The sequence below is a fragment of the Anneissia japonica genome, unplaced genomic scaffold, assembly GCF_011630105.1.
Source record: "Anneissia japonica isolate Jap-2015-1 unplaced genomic scaffold, ASM1163010v1 scaffold287986_len575832_cov185, whole genome shotgun sequence".
NCBI classification, from domain to species: domain Eukaryota; kingdom Metazoa; phylum Echinodermata; class Crinoidea; order Comatulida; family Comatulidae; genus Anneissia; species Anneissia japonica.
The window spans coordinates 73188-90224 of record NW_022692348.1 but is presented as its reverse complement, the minus strand read 5'-3'; the positions used below and the strand labels follow the sequence as shown (position 1 = coordinate 90224).

Below are 17037 nucleotides of genomic sequence, written 5' to 3'. Positions count from 1 at the left end.
CTCGCTTTAAATTCCTCAAAATTTTTCATTGGTCTAAATTTACTTCATGTTTCTTAGGCTCTCGGTTCCTAACCTGAAACGTTGGGGAAGGGTGCAGAGGTTCCCCATTTCTTGGCTTCTACGCCCATTAACACAGTTCTGTTACTATACAGGTAATAGAATACAAAGTTCTATGTACCTTAATGAAAACTATACACTGTAATTGTAAGAAATACTGTAATTTTCAATCGTAAAATTACAGTAAAGTAAATTTGTGACTGACTGTGGATAGTACATTCCTATCTTTCGTTAACTTGTACCAACAATTTTAGATTTGACTAGAATTTATCTTGGCAATCACAATGGCTAATACTTTTGCTTTTAATAATAAAATAATAATATAATATGCAGAAATTTATAACGCGCCAATTCAAAAAACATTATCAAAGGCGCAGTGAACAATTGACCCAATTAAAGCGATTTTTTTCAGAATTCTGTCATACTTTTCTTCTTTAGCTCTGTACCAAAAATCAGTAGTATTCTTAAATATAATGTAACTAAATTTTATTTACGCTCAAATATATTTCACCATTCTTCTGTTGATAACAAATGGACAATAATATAAATACTGAAAAATGTGTATTCATTCTAAACTTGTTAGTACAAGATAAGTCAAGCATACTAATGGGTAGAATCTGTTCGGCATAGGTTTATATTACTACAAATACCCTTAAAATCAACACTCGTTAAAATCATTAAAGTATAACCCTATAGTAGATAATTAATATGGAAACACAAGTGATAAAAAACAATAATTAAAATGAATGCAATAATACTAATTAATTAAAATTAACTAAATAAATTCATGGATTTTTATAAATGGGTTTCTTATGTAATAACAACAATCATTAGAAAATCTGGAAAATTAATAAACTACATTCTTTGCAAGATGGAACCTTAACTGACATATCAATATCTAAAATTAAATTTGGTATAGAGAAGGTAATCCACATGTTGGTCTACTAACAGTACAGTATGAAATTAGTACAATGGTGTTCAGTAATAGACAAGCAGATAGAATAAAACAGCAATATACTGTATATACTACAAACTATTAAACAAAATAAAAAGCTGCATCCTACATGCTGGTGAAATATACTGTATCTAAGAAAAAACTTCTACAGACAAAAATAAGTACAGTACAAGAAAAATCAAATATTTCTAAAAAAAAAAGAAAATATATCACTAGCCACCACAAGAAAACAAGATCTGTAACTATATAATCGATCTTGTTTTTAAGCATAATAAAGTAAAAACAAATAATAATCTCTTCTGTGTTTTTTCTTCTTTTTTCTGGATTACTTACTACTTAATGACAGTAATTAACCAAGATTTCTAAATACTTGAGTAAGGCTATGACCACACTCTCAAATTTCTGTGATGTGCCCATATATAGGCATGATGATGTCATATTACACCCAGATTATGGACATGTCACATTTTGTGACATATCATTTGATAGTTTGGACAGAACCTAATAATTCACAGGTACTAAGCTAATATTTCACATTCCGTACAATTGTCTTGGCTTTCATTTGTTTTCTGAATAATGGAGTTACTATTTACTTTATCTGCATTCATTTACAACTCTTTAATCAATCATAGTTATAAATTAACCTGAAATTCTTTGTTATAAGCTAAACAAATTTAATTTCATTCTACAATCTTAATACATGTAATTTTTCAAATATTGAAACACAATTTTTTTTTCTGTTTTAATTAATTTATATTACTTCTACAATTAGAATGATAATTTGATTACTGTAAGTGCATGAAAATAATTAATTTTTTTTTCACATCATATTAGTGCAATAAAAATTAGATACCTTTTTCTATAAAAAAAAAAAACCTAATAAAGTAATTTCAAAAGCATCAATTACAAAACATTTATATGTCAAAAATATGGAATACTTCACAATTACAAGATAGAGGATTTTGAAAAATAAATAAATAATATCGTAAAATAAAATAGTCTAATTAATAGCACTTTCTCCTAAGTCCTCTATACAAACATTTTTGTTATTTTAGTCTAATTTTAATTCCAAGCATGTTTAAATATTTTTATCTTTTTTTCCCAACAAAATATTAATTTTCTTACTAATATAATTGCAGTAATTAGTTTCCAATTTACGGTATAACATTTAAGATAATACAACATTGTATTGTTAATAATTATATAATATTGGAACATATCTACTTCTTCTTATCTACTGTATTCATTCACCCAATTAATAATTTACATGTATTTGTATTAACACAATACTACAGACTGCCCAACTGGCTACCATCAATACACTATTAGTGAGAAAGAAATAACAAAAATATATATTTTTTTTAGTAATAACTTTTGTCCACTATTTTGCAAGATTACCTGATGGCCCTTTTAACCAAGGAGGAACAAGTTTAACATTTTAATTATCCAAAAAAACATTTTTCCACAACTACTTTGTACATTGTTGTGGAGAAATATACTTGATACTTCTTTCCAGAATTCATATTAATCAAAGATAGTTGTTAATAATTGAACTGATTTAAATATAATATATGATGGTAATGCAAAATATATATAAAATATAAAGAAATTCTGTTTCTTAAATGGTGGATGGAATCCTCCTTCACATCCAGAGTTATTATATTTACAATGTTTATAATGATTAAACTACAGTATTATATATGCAGCCAATACTGTAGTAATATCCTTATTAATACTTGTTTTTCATAGATCTAAACCATTCATACGTAAATTGTGGTATAAAATGATGGAATGATTGAAAATGAATTTTTATCCCCAGGGCAACACATTACTAAGTTGGTAGGATGACTGAAGCAGCAAACAGGTATCTCGGATCCAACATTTTCTAAACCTCGCCTTTTCAAAAGAACAAAAATATATTATCATTCAAAATTTTAAGGAGGGGAGGGGACAATTTATGGATCTTCCCGGGGGCCACATTTTTGTCTCAGCAGCCATCACTTTACACCATAACTACCTTTAGGTCTGATACCAAAATTAAGTGTAGACTAAGATTGCCTATTGCTTCTACAGAATCATATAATACAAAAGATTAAAATAGCCTTGTTTTCAATCACAACACATTCTAAAGCCCTGTTCCCACAGAGTTGTGTGATTTGCCCATATATGGAGATGATGATGATGTCATACTCAGATATCGGCCAATCACACTTATGTCAGATAAATCTTAATAGTGTGAACAGAACTTTAGTCAAAATTAACATGACTCATAAACAACATAGATTTCAAAAATATATACGCACTATAATTTGGCAAGATAATACTAACTATTTTTTTTTACAAGGATTTGAGTAATTACATGAATTAAAAGTTAATGCAATATGCAAGAAGTTATTGCAGACTATAAACTAACTGCAATCATAATCAGATTTTTAAAATTCATTGAAAAAAAATATTTACAAGATTAACTGGGAAGAAATTATTTGGTATAAATCGCATATTAGTAATTCGCATATTAGTAATTTAGTAATTTTCCTAGCAAGAAAATTTGACTATTTTGTTACAATGCATACATATATTTTTGTTCACATACAGTACACAAATACAAAATAGATGCCTTACTCCTCAAACACCTCTATATTAATAGCATTAGTCTTCATATTTGGCAATTTATACTAGTTATAATAATACAGAGTTCCAAGTTGGGAAAAGCTAGTTTTTGAAAGATCTGGTAACAAACCCTATTGTATTTTGCTGTGTGTGAAAATATGCTCGGTCAGCTATTTTCTTGGAGACAATAAGACAATTTGTGGCGTGAACTGCGCATGAATGTATCCGTGGTCAATTGAAGTCAGTACACATGTGTATGCTTGTTTATACAGTATGTTGATTGACTGTGATACGAGCATGCGCAGTTCAAACTACGAACTGGCTTATTATTAGCAAACGAAGTAGTAAAAACATGCAAACATTCTGAATTTGCAGGAGTGCTGGAGACTACTAATTTCTAAGCAACTCCCATGATTCTTGGGAAACTTGGGATTTTGTAATACAATGCAAAACAGGTCTAAATCATAGCGTACAAATGTGTTTAGTACTACAGTGCAAATATATGTTTAGCAAGTTGTATTATTTCAACAATTTTATATTAGGTAAATCACTGCTTTTTAAACATAATATTAATTGCGTATATTTCATGCCTGCGGGATATGTTATGTTTCATTCCTTTATCAATGTAATCACAAATAAATATAATTAATTGTAAATATATTTATACATCATATTTTTGTTCATCTTGATTATAAACTGAATTTGCTTTAATATTTTATTCCATGCTAGAAAGCAAGTGAAAATCAAATGTGTTATTGATCGATGCAACTCCCAAAATGTAATCCTTTATGTCACCTGTGTAATCAGAATCTGCCAACTTATAGACATCGTTTAGACAAGCTACAGTACTTTCCTCATCTGAGTATTGAAATAAGAATGTAACCTTCATTTATATTTATCTAATACTTCTGCAGTAAATATTTGGTTTACAATCCGAGAAAATGTAATGGACCATGCTATTCTACTAGTTCATTATCTGTTTTAGGTGATGTTACCATTATTGATAATACACAAAAATCACAAGCTTTTACACTAAATATGACATCAATTTGACAGAAAAACAATCTGGTACAATTCTGTCAGTATTGCAAATGATACCCCACTTGTATTTGGCTAACAGGTACCATAACATACAGTGTGATTTAAGCAATTCAAAGACAGCATTGAAGCAAAAACATATTTCCATCACAGGCTATAAACTAACATTGAACAAACTTACACCAATCCGTCTTCATCATCCCCAAAATCATCCTCGCATTCATCAACCACGACTTTATACACTTCCTTGGCACTGCTTCCGTTGCTACTAGCTTTGGGTATTTCCTTAGCTGTTCCTGTGCTGCTTGAAGAAGCAGCCACAGTACTTAGATGTCGAAATAGAACATCATCATCATCATCGCTCTCACTAAACCCGAGGCCAACGTAATCACTGAAATCATCATCGTAATCACTAGTGTCGTAGTAGTCATCAGACCAATCGTAATATAGGAACCAAAGGTCATCATCTTCACTCTCCCAATCAAATAACATATTCTCTCTTTCCTCTAGGAAGTCCCACAAACTGATGGTGTTGAGCATATGACCACCTTGTGCATTCCGACCGCGCCTTGGAGCAGTCGCAGGGTCTTCTTTTGTTCCATCCTCAAACTCGTGCAGGTAGAAGCAGTTACCACTAAAGGGGCAGCTTCCCTTCCCCTTGTTGAAATATTTGCAATGTTTATTTCTATGTAAGTTAAAAAATGGCAACAATTATATAATATGCAATCAATTATCAACAAAACAATCATCCAATATATTTAAAAAATTATTTATTAAATATAAATTACATTTACTTGATTATGAGACTGTTAACATGTTGACTGCAAGACCATCAGTGGCCTATCTAGGGGAGGGAGAAGTGTGCACGGGGGAGGAGGTAGGGTTAGGGGGTACCCCAAAAAAAAAATCATGGTCAAGTAGTTAGATATCACCTAAAATCACCCTATTTTGCGAGTTAGCGCCCCTCAACTGATCATCGAGTCCCCCCACTTCACCTTCGCGCCATCCATCAGCACCCCCATTTCAAGACTTTCAGATACTCCACTGGTTTTGTCCTGTGTGCCAAAGCAAGTATACATGTACAAAGATACTTTCTTGAAAAGCTATCAAGTTATCAAAATGGTGTGTCTAATAAAATGGCGGGAAAATATTAGGAAAGGGGGGGGGGGGAAGTAAACTCGTTGCTGGAAATGGGACAGTACTTTCTATTGCCTTCACAATGTTTAAGTTATACACTGGATTCTAGATATATAATATCAGGGATTTGTAATTTGTAACAACTTTCTTACCCTAGGACTGACTTGTACTTGTCAATAATTTTCTTCTTCTCTTCAGGATCTTCAACCCAATAATCACTAGGTGTAACAAAATTTGATGGTATCCTACATGTTGGACAACCTCTGAAATGACCAAAAAAAGAGGGCGGTGTTGATTAATCAAGCAATTATATCTACTGAATTATGCTTGTGAAAGTTGTGTTGTGTGGCAGTTACAGAAGAAGTTTACCATTTTACATAATTTGAGACTTAACATTCTCAGTTACATATCTCTCTTTGAAATTACCAATCCTGTGTACATTCGTTACATAGATGCTCTCAACTAGATTTGTAATGATGTCGCATGCATCACTCCATCCAGATGCCACATCATTACAAATGGGTTATCATCATCCTCAATCAGAGAGCGTTGTGTTTGCTGGATTCTGTATTCAGTGACCACGGCCAAAAAGGCATTGAACAGCTCAGATATGTGCGCAATATCAAAAATAAACAAAATCAATGCCTTATTTATTTCTGTTGATTGATGATCTTTCTGGCCTCTGTCATAATTGCTTCTAATTTGTTAATTTCTAATTAATTTGTAAGGAGAGGTGAAGTAAAGCCTACAAATGAAAAATAGTTACAGGTGAATACTTCATTATGTTGATTTAGATAGTATGTATAGGGCCCAATCAATTGCACAATGTATAAACTGCTTCTCCAGTTTATTCAGTTCAAGTGGTATCATTCAATCATTCTGTAATGAAAACAAGTTCCTCTTGAGCAATAACTAGGGCCAATTGAGTTGGCATCCACCCATGAAATATGAATAAAGTTGATATATATATAATTACACAAGATTCTTACCGGACAACTTTCTTTTCATAATGTTTAGCACTTCTCCACTTTCTTATACAGCTTAGACAATAGGGATGCTTACAGTCCGACAGCACGCCAAACTTCCTTTCCTTTACATTTGATTTCTCTAGTATAACTTCCATGCATATACCACACTGAACATCCTTGCTGCGCTGGTAGGCAAAAGCTTTCTCCATTTCTTCTTCGTGATGAGCAATACATTCCTACAATTATAATTTGGATATATAGACACATACTAAGGCACAGTTTATTTACTCCATTATTCTTAAAAAATAATGATACATACTTATATATTCAGGCTTGGAAAAAAAATGTTTGTGCCTCCGACCAATGAAAATTGTCTTGATAAAATGCCTCCAAAGCAATGAGTTTTATCTGTACACTATATCCCAACAGTTTAATTCTCCCCCCCCCCACCAAAAAAAAAATGCCTCTGGAACATTTATGATGCAGTCGCGCACTTTTTCCAGCCCTGCAAGTTTTCGTTGAAAGAATGCAAGACATTCCAAACAAGGGAAGCAGTAAATGTGAAATGTTTTGTGTTGGTTGAAAAAGTAAGATGATTTTTTTGAAAGATCAATGTCAAAAATCATGCAAGACTTGTCACTCTTGAATAAATTATCTGTCAACCCAGGCCCTACCTTAATGTGTTCTTTATTAAGATCTGGTTGATCAGGATGTAGACAGGGTTGACGGCAGTACTCGCACCTATCTCCATGGGTGTATGGACACTGGTCATTCTTGGGACAGTTGCCCTGTAGCAGAAATGGACAGAGAAGCTGCTTGGATTCCTTTGCCACTGAATTGCCAAGATACACCACTTCAGAACTGACATCAACACCAGATGAGGCTGCAGCAGAATATGAAGATGGCACTGTAAAAAAAACCAAACAAACAAACCAACCATGGAATTTAAATCTCATATTGTGAAATTTCACTAACTAGTGCCATTATGTCTACTCATATTTGCAAGCTGAAGTCGTATGGTGAGCGCTCTTTAAGATCGCTGCTCCTATACTCTGACACTCAATTAATATACGGGAAACTCCATCCATTTCTCTATTTGAGGCCAGACTCAAAACTCATCTTTTCACATCCATCTGCTTCATCTTATTATTTTTTATCCAAATTCTTTCGGACATTTGTTGAAAGCGAATCAAGACCTACCGTAGTATTATGAGCTATACAAGTCTACATCATACTATGTTTGTTTCCCTTCCTCAGAGTTACATTATAGCAATGCTTTCAAGAAACTATTTATTTTGCTTGATTACCACACCTGACCAGGTATACTTTAAATTCAGAAAGAATCATTTAAAACATCCTTATGAAGTTACAAGAGTTTAAACATACAGCAGTTTAAAGAACAATATTTATATATTTTTTTAAAATTTTATTATTTCGGGCATTTCAAAAATTGTTGTATTAACATTGAAAATGAGGGAAAAAAACCAGCACAGAATGACATATAAGTATATAAAGGCTAGTTTAGTGTAATAAAATAGATTTTTAAAATGTCGACATTCCAGCATGTTTTGGCCATTATCTCTAAAACAGGATTTGTGACGGGTGACTGGTTTAGCTTGTCTTTTGCCACATTTGTAGCCCTTACTTTTTCCCTGATATGGCTTGCCTGGAACAAATTCTGCAGCACCTATACAGTCTTCCATTTTGAAAGAACAACTGATCAAAGATGTAACATTTCCCAGATCATTTGCATCCTTATTGCCCTCTCTTTTTAATATGGTCATTTTGGACAAACTGTCATCCAGCTTCATTGTAGTAGTAGGGACACGGAAAGTAGATGCCAGCTCTTTATCATGATCAAATCTGCAGAAGTAGACAGAATATTTAGAACATAGTAGGGTCAATAGAGGATAACAATAATAATAATGTCTACCAAAGCCATTCATAGCAAAGCACTTTAATTACAACTTCTTTATAATGTATTTATTTGTGTCAGTTGCGATGAAAGCAATAAAAAATATTAAAATTATCATAAAATATGAATAAATATTGTGAAAAAATGAACCTGTTAAAATGCCAGGAATAGTTTATAATGGATGATATAAATGAAATTTTCTAAAATCTATTTTAATAAAAATATTAATAATTAATCATAAACACTTCTGGTTAGGTTTACAGTACTATCTCTGGCGCCCTTCCCTTTTACAGTACATTACAGGAATACCCAAAATTAAATATATCTTATTAACTTAAGTTGAACATACTTCAAAAATTTCATACTTCATATTTTTTAAGCACTGTGCGACTCTGATAAAGAGTGCTATATATATGCCAAAATATTATTATTAAACAGTGCACCCTCAATTTAAGACCACTTTTCCCAATGACTCAAATAACAATTTTCAACCTTTTAACACAAAGCTAGCCCTCTAATTGGAGGCCAACTCCGAGACCACTCCAAATTTTCCGGTCCCAAAGGTGGTCTCGAATTGGAGGGCGAAATGTACTTCAATTATAAATACATGTTTTGTCATACCTGCATTTATCACCATACATGCATCTTCCTTCAAGATAGTAGACACACAATGATGATGGCTTGTTCGACTGGTCATGGGAGTACTTGCAGTTAGAACCATGATTACACTTGCCATTCAAAAAGAACCTGTCAATTACATAAAAAATTGTGTAAATTAGTTTGTCATGCACTATTGGAAAATTAGTGCCTGAAAAAGCCATAGGAGGCTGCCATATTAAATATTAACTTTAGTTTTCCTCCTTTTCTTGCAAGTTCTATTAAGATAATGTATTGTTGTGTGTAGGCATACTATGGTATGAATAAACATTCATTGTTTTTGCGTGATTGACTCTGCTGTTAAATTGTCATACATTAGCATGCATTTATCACTTTCGCACATTTGAGTATCAACAGCAATTTACAGATAGAGGCTTATAGTATTTCATGATTTAAAATAGTTTATATTTTGACCTATTAAAATCCTAATTATTTATTGAAAGCATATGTCACAGTTTATTGCTATTTATTGTGAATAAACAGCAAAATTTAAATATTCAGTTCATTTTAAGCCTTCATGTTATGCCAAGTAAAAAAAAGTAGTTTCTCGTCCTAATATTTTGAAAAAAGGAGAATAAGGGCACTTTTTTTTCTTTTTTCTTTTAGTCTGAGATGGCAAATCCAAGATGGCCGATGGGAAACAGCTACTACTTCCTCATTTTTACCAACTAGACACATTGAAAGCAAATAAAAGAAGCACTATACACGATTCATAGCATGTATCCCCAACCACGAACGATCGAGAGAGGAGATTTTTGTACATTTCATAAAATAAAGGAAATTAAGAAAAAAAAAAAAATTGGTGAGGCAGAAAAAATTGATGTGCGAGGGGATGAGAAACTAGTACAGTAATTTTTTTTTATTTGGCCTTAAAGTATGGACACTTAATTTATATTTTGCCCAAATTCTAATGCACACTTTTAGTTTTAATTTAACATCATTTAGGCAAGAAAACTGCATTTTTATGCGCAATAATGTAATAAATGGAGATTTTTGTAATTGTCTAGTAAATGCATTACATGTACATATGATACAGTAAGGTAATGACAATAATAATAAATAATAACTTTATTTAATATAGCACAATATCCAATTAAAATGGTCACAGGCACTGTATAGTATTTTAAAAATATAAATTTACATAAAATCACTACTTGATATGTGATGTACACAAAAAGTTAAATAGAAAATTGGAACATTAAAAAGTAATCTCACAATACATTCTAGCACATCAAAAATCTACATAACAAACTAAGATTTAAAAATGACGCAGCATGAAAGAGTACAAATAAAACAAAACAAATATTTTTGGATTTTATTAAAGGAAAAGAAAAGAAAAGACAAGACCACCAAACAACCATGAAATTTACATCAAAAAGTTAAGTAAAATGCCACATGCCGATAAATACTACTGTACATCATGTATCATGGATTAAAATTATTACGCCAATCAAAATACAATGTATTTGGCTCAGGGGAGCCAACGATTTATCAGAACCTTTTCTTTTAAAAATGTTTTTGGATTTTAAAACCTATATTTTATATCTCTAGGCCTATATAGTATATATGTGATAGGCCTACCTGTCTGTAGTCCTAGTTTAATAGGTAGGCCTACCCATGTATGTATGTAGGCCTAGCATAGGCGATGACATGTCCAGGCATAAAACAAAAGAAATGCACTTACCGGCAAGGAATTTTTCTGTAGTTTATGCCAACAGCAGCCATAGTAGAGAGTGAAGTGATCAGGGCAAGTCTAGGCCTACTGTTTATATAAAGTTAGATGACAAACACTGAGTAGCGAAAGTGTCAAAACCGAGGAACTGCAACAGAGGACAATCCAGCACTCACACCACTCACGATGTGAGCTGACGATGTGTAGCAGTCACCTGTGAAGCTACTGACTGTACTGGAGACTAGGCCTCTATCTAGCCAATGCAGGGTAGGCCTAGGCTAGGCTTCTCTGAATAAACAGTCGTCTGTGCGCAGCAGCAGGCGAAAATGAGCGTGCATTGGTCCAGCCTAACCCTAATCTGTACTCTTTGTATGTACGCTAGCCTAGCTACACCCTCAGAATTGTTGGTTTACCCGCCAATTTTGGTTTGTCAAAATGCTATACCATTAAGTACCACCTGTATGCATAACTGTTTGCAGCTTACTTCCAGACTTTATGCATACGCAACAGAAGCCTCTTTTTTTTTTATTGTGGTGTAACGCCAGGCCTTCCCGAAAACGAATCTGGGCACATACACATCAGACGATGAATTTTTTAGTACTGAAATTGTTAGATAACGAGAGTTAGAACCAATCATATTATTAAATTGTAACATAGCGTATTTTGATTGGATTACTGATGTTAGCTATTGCGACACTGATACCATTGCGCATGTCACTTGGCACTTAAGTAAGTTAGGCCGAGTAGGGCTACGTAAATATTTTTTCTGCAGGTGTGGGACAAAACCAAGCCCTATTTCAATGTAAGTTTCCACATTATATTGCCTGAGATATTAAAACTTTAAAATGTAATGTAATATGTGTTTGTTACATATAAATTTCATGAATTTATATAATAATAAAGGCTAGGCCTAGGTCAGTCAGTACACCCATTCGTACAGAGTGAAGTAAGTTAGCGTAGAGGAGGGGAGAGGAGTCCAGAGAGAGGCGGGCCTCTAGACTAGGCCTGGCCCAGTTCCTATGCTAGTTTCAATCCCGCCATAGCCTACAATATGAAAAACAAAGTTCAATGCTACAGTCCCGCAGAAAGTATACCTTCTAGATGGTCTGCGCAGCATTGGCGGAGGAAGAACACACTGCCAGCCACCAGGATATGTTTTCGAGCCACAGCTCATCATGCCATTTGGTTTGTACTTCAGGGAATTTACCTTTTTTACACTGAATGTTAATTTTTTTTGTCAGGTAAAAACTATTCCCAATTATTAAATGCATAGAATGTGTCCCTAACGACTGGGCCAGATGTCTCCATAGCTGGGCATTGCCAAGTTCGCAACACCTTAAAAATAAAATCCAATTGGGGAAAGGGTCTGGTTTGACAAAATTGTTGACTTTTCCCTTGAGTGCTCAAGGTACCCCTTGGTCCCAATGCTTATACTGCCACTGACACTGCCTGAGTTAAGCAAGGTTTGATTCAAAAGATTTGTGTACAGACTTACTAAGTGTCACATTGCTTGGTTACATAAAGTATTTACTACTGTATGATGAATACACTGGTAATTTAAAATTTAAAATTTCTAAATCAAATTATTTAACTGTTCAATTTCAACCACATAAGGCGAGACTTTTTTTATACCTTGTTTAGCAAACCCACCACCCACCAATAGTGATGATTTCCAAATAAAAATAAAATTTTTGGCCAATTTAGCGCACATGCCGTCACGGAAAAAAGTAAAAGTCTTTCTTTATTTTTATTACGTCCTGCTGCCTTGAAATTTCCAAATTTTTCCTCCAAATTATGTAAATTTAAAGCATACCATCCCGTTACTACACTGTTTACAATCACCAATAAGATTTTATTTTTATTTTCTCCTCTGTTTGTCCTTCTGGATCTTTTTGGCAAAACTGTTTGCTAAATAAGAAAACAAAATTATATTTTTACTTTTTTTTCTGCCCTCCTCTGATGATCTTTGAAAAAATAAGTTCGCAAAACATGGTACAGTAGGCCTACAGTATAAAAAAAGTCTCATTTAGAGGAATGATTATATTTATTTATTTCTTTCAGAATCCGGAGATCACAATGTCAAAATATCAAAAAATCCTTGAAACCTGTGCTGTGATTGTCTGCATTTTTTTGCTAATTTTGCAAGCGACTTTGCTAAATGTATTTTGCATTGAATTATGCAGTGACATATATTATAATGAAACATCTAATGAAACCACATGGATACCAGATCCTCTACAAGGAAAACTATGGTTTATAGGAGATAGTGTCATCGCTATTGTCTGGTGCTTTGGGTTCTACAAAGCTTTTGGTTATTTCAAAACTGAAGTTCCCCACAGTAAAAGAGATGAGACAGATGGTATTAGAGTGGATTGGAAGAAAGCTGTAGGATTGGCCTTGAAGGAGTTGCCATTTGCTTACGTTTCCTGGCTATTGTATGCATCCGTCATGAGTATGAAGATTGTGATCATGTTTGAGAAGTTTGCGGAAAAAATTCAGGAGACTACTGGTTTCTATTCCACAACTTCCTTGAAAATTAGCTTTTCTATATCTGGACCAATTTTTGTGTGCCTTGTTTATGGGCATCACAGGGAGCGCAACAATGATTACAAACTCCTGATTGACAAACTTGGACTCCGCTCGGCATTTGGGATTCTGGACAGTTTGATTTTATTGAATAACTTATTTGTCATTCAAACAAGAATTGTCCTTTCATACCCATTGGATAGAACTATCAAGGCATTTACATGCATCAACTATTTATTGCCAGTAATCTCATTGCTACTGCTAAGAGTTTTGACTCAACAGAAGTACAAGAAGTTTAAGAATGTCAATTTTGTTGTGATTGTCTCAAGCATCCAGACGTTCCTTGTTGACGTTCCACTCTTTGCCATCCGTTTGTACCTTTGGTTTCACCATGACGTGGATGTTTCTATCTTCATAACCAAAAACCTGATGTCATTTGTGAACGCGGGTATCGAAACAGTAGGTGTGATTACTTCATTGTCTGGGACAAGAGAGGATGAAGATGAGTGTGAAATGGAAGCTCTCGATACATCAACCACAGTGACTGGGAAAGCAGTTCCTCTAAGTGAAACACCGACTCTCCCTATATAGTACAGTAGCTAAGCACTACATGGTCATAGGCTTGAGGGGTGGGGGTACTGATATACCCCTCTCCCCATGGCAGCAAATTTGTTTCATTAAGTGAGTTAAAACACTAAAAATGACAATTAAGTTTCCATTGAAATATGGATTTAGTTCCGCAGTGTGGACATTCTCGATTTTCACACCCCTGATCCGCAATCCCAATTTTTGCACATTCCCACCTCCTACCTGTGTTATGAAAGCAGCTTATAGTGTAAGTCCCTGTACTATAGAGCAAAATTATTGGATAATTGTCAAATGATTTCTCTGAATATTGTCACCATGCAATCCACTACTGCAGAACCACAGCCTATTAACATAGAGTATTTTTTGTAGGATTTATTTATATTTAGTATTGAATGAGGCTTATTAAACATGGGTAGTAGTAGCTGAATTGGTGCAAGGACTTTTTTTATCGGTTCTCAATACAATTGAATAATAGGTGTAAATTCAAGTGAATAAAATATAGTTATTAAGACACTTAATAGTTTAAAATTTTGACTGTAGTGTTACTTTAAATATTTAGGTGTATTTATTTATTTTCAAAGTATTATGTTTGCCCAGTATAGAATGTGGTACTGATATTGACTTAAACTTAGCATTGCACACAGTGTTCTCTCTACAGTAGGCCCTTGAAGCGTCATGGTACCGCGACGCTTGGGACCTCGTAATGGTGCACTGCGACGCTCCCAAACTGGATGGACGAATGATGCGTCTTCCGTGACGCTTTAAAATATCGTCAATAAAATAATTCAAAATAAACAATGCTGTCCATGTATCCTAGTTTGAAGAAGAGTGAGTGTGAAAATATTTTTAAACACAAAACAATGCTATCTTACGATGTTGGTTTATCAGCCCAAGTTCATGCTTTTTGCGTTCATTTTGCGTTATCTTTACCTTGAGAAATGTCACTTTCATTTCAAAACACGATCGTTGGCTTGATTCACACAAACTGTTTGCTTCAAAACTGCCCATGCATGTCCATGTGCATGCCCATGTCCTCTCACCACATGTACTTCTCTTGACAGCGAAGTCACAACGCGATCGTGTTTGTGTTTAAACAATTAGGCCTAGGCGATAGGCCCTATGTTGAATTTAGTTGTTTTTTTTTATAATAAACAATGTTTTTAATATGATAATACTACTTTACAATGAAGACAAGTAAGTTTAGATAAGTGTTAGTCAATCTAGGCAGCCTACGTGGCTGATGTTTTATTTAGCTATCTAGCTAGGCCTAGCAGTTTGAAGCTAAAATTTAGGCCTAGGCCTCTAGGTCGGTCCAAAATTGCCATCCTGTGGCAATTCTGGCTAGGCTATAATAGCAGAACAGTATACTGTATGGTCACTAATTTCACAAAAACAAAAATTTTTTTAATGGAAATCTACAGTCATTTCAAAAATCTTAAAAAGCATTTTTGATGTCTGAGAGTGCTTAGATAAGTGTTAGTCAATCTAGGCAGCCTACGTGGCTGATGTTTTATTTAGCTATCTAGCTAGGCCTAGCAGTTTGAAGCTAAAATTTAGGCCTAGGCCTCTAGGTCGGTCCAAAATTGCCATCCTGTGGCAATTCTGGCTAGGCTATAATAGCAGAACAGTATACTGTATGGTCACTAATTTCACAAAAAAAAAAATTTTTTTTAATGGAAATCTATAGTCATTTAAAAAATCTTAAAAAGCATTTTTGATGTCTGAGAGTGCCATTTTTGAGAATCTAGGTCATTATTTAAAAAATTTTTCCCGAACTATGGTGTGGTTGGGGGGGGGGCAGGTACCATGATGCTTGACCCTCACCCTGGGGAGAACACTGGTACAGTATGTTAATATTACTAGTCGCTGATTTCTTATTATGTAGCTGTTATCAATTATTGCAGTTTATATGTTGACATTGTAAAACTGAAGTAATGCAATTTCTTATAATCATTTTAATTTGATTGGATTATATATATTATTTGTTTAGTATTTTATTAATTTTTATATGTATCATTTTCCAAGATTTTTAACATTTAAGCCTGTTTTGTATTTTATTCAACTGTGTCTCAGAGATTCACCTCATTTGATTTTTTATGTCAATGGTTTTAATTAAAAAAAAACAAGAAAAAAAACAACATTTTGCTATCAGAATAACAAAAAATGTTAATCCATGCAAAGATCTGTATTAATAATGTCATGTCAGTGTAGGTTTTAATTTAAAGAAAAGAAAAAAACATCATTTTGCTATCATATTAATAAATTGATAATTTTAAATCATCAATATTTACACATTATAATTAAATTAAAATTTTAATCCATGCATCAGTATTAACAATAGGCTAAAAGTGGTCACGTTGTAGGTGACTGTGAACTACTGTAGTTTTACCCTACTGTAAATAAATGCTTCTGAAGGATCAACCAAAACGTTACAGAATATTCGTAATGTAAAAATGTACACAAATGTCACCAGGTAAACATAAGAATATTGGAAAACCCATTTAGGGATTTCAGTTCCTCTTAACAGGACAAAGTTGAATTATCCGTCATTAAGGTTTTGAATTTTATATTATTTTATCTTGCCCATTTCTTATTTAATTAAATATATATTAATGTATGATGTAATAATTTCATCTGGTTTGGATGTATTAATTTTAGTAGAGTACGGTGTACTAAAGCAACAAAATTTTAATGTTGCAAGCGTGCAAAATACTTGGCTTTTAGAACAAGTATTCTACTAACATTAATTAAATACTGTAATAATAATAATAATAATAATGATTTTTAAAGCGCAAACATCACCACCAAAAATTGGTGCTCAAGGCGCAGCGTAAAAACAACAGGTAGAGAACAAACAAATCACAAATAACAAAGTGTAAACAAGTTAATTTTTTTTTTTTTTTTTTTTTTTTTT

The 17037-nt window shown here is 33.3% G+C and overlaps 2 protein-coding genes across 2 annotated transcripts; one reads left to right on the top strand and one right to left on the bottom strand.

Annotated features, from left to right (window-relative positions):
* Positions 1-11553, bottom strand: LOC117100261 (probable E3 ubiquitin-protein ligase makorin-1). The gene is made up of 7 exons (XM_033239861.1): positions 11022-11553; positions 9302-9427; positions 8411-8628; positions 7440-7672; positions 6787-7001; positions 5950-6060; positions 1-5345 (listed from the first exon to the last, which is right to left on the bottom strand). Exons 1-7 carry the CDS (start codon positions 11060-11062, stop codon positions 4838-4840), a joined length of 1452 nt encoding a protein of 483 aa, XP_033095752.1. The 5' UTR covers positions 11063-11553; the 3' UTR covers positions 1-4837.
* Positions 11554-11663: 110 nt separating this feature from the next.
* Positions 11664-15510, top strand: LOC117100262 (transmembrane protein 121B-like). The gene is made up of 2 exons (XM_033239862.1): positions 11664-11811; positions 13071-15510. Exon 2 carries the CDS (start codon positions 13086-13088, stop codon positions 14124-14126), a length of 1041 nt encoding a protein of 346 aa, XP_033095753.1. The 5' UTR covers positions 11664-11811; positions 13071-13085; the 3' UTR covers positions 14127-15510.
* Positions 15511-17037: the final 1527 nt, after the last annotated feature.

Bases quoted from the DNA above. Each gene is read 5' to 3' on its own strand.
- LOC117100262 (XM_033239862.1), top strand. From the start codon at position 13,086: ATGTCAAAATATCAAAAAATCCTTGAAACCTGTGCTGTGATTGTCTGC.
- LOC117100261 (XM_033239861.1), bottom strand. From the start codon at position 11,062: ATGGCTGCTGTTGGCATAAACTACAGAAAAATTCCTTGCCG. The intron at 8,629-9,301 runs GTATGACAAAAC...CTACTTCTGCAG, and splicing joins ATGTATGGTGATAAATGCAG to ATTTGATCATGATAAAGAGC. The intron at 6,061-6,786 runs GTAAGAATCTTG...TGGTCATTTCAG, and splicing joins TATGAAAAGAAAGTTGTCCG to AGGTTGTCCAACATGTAGGA.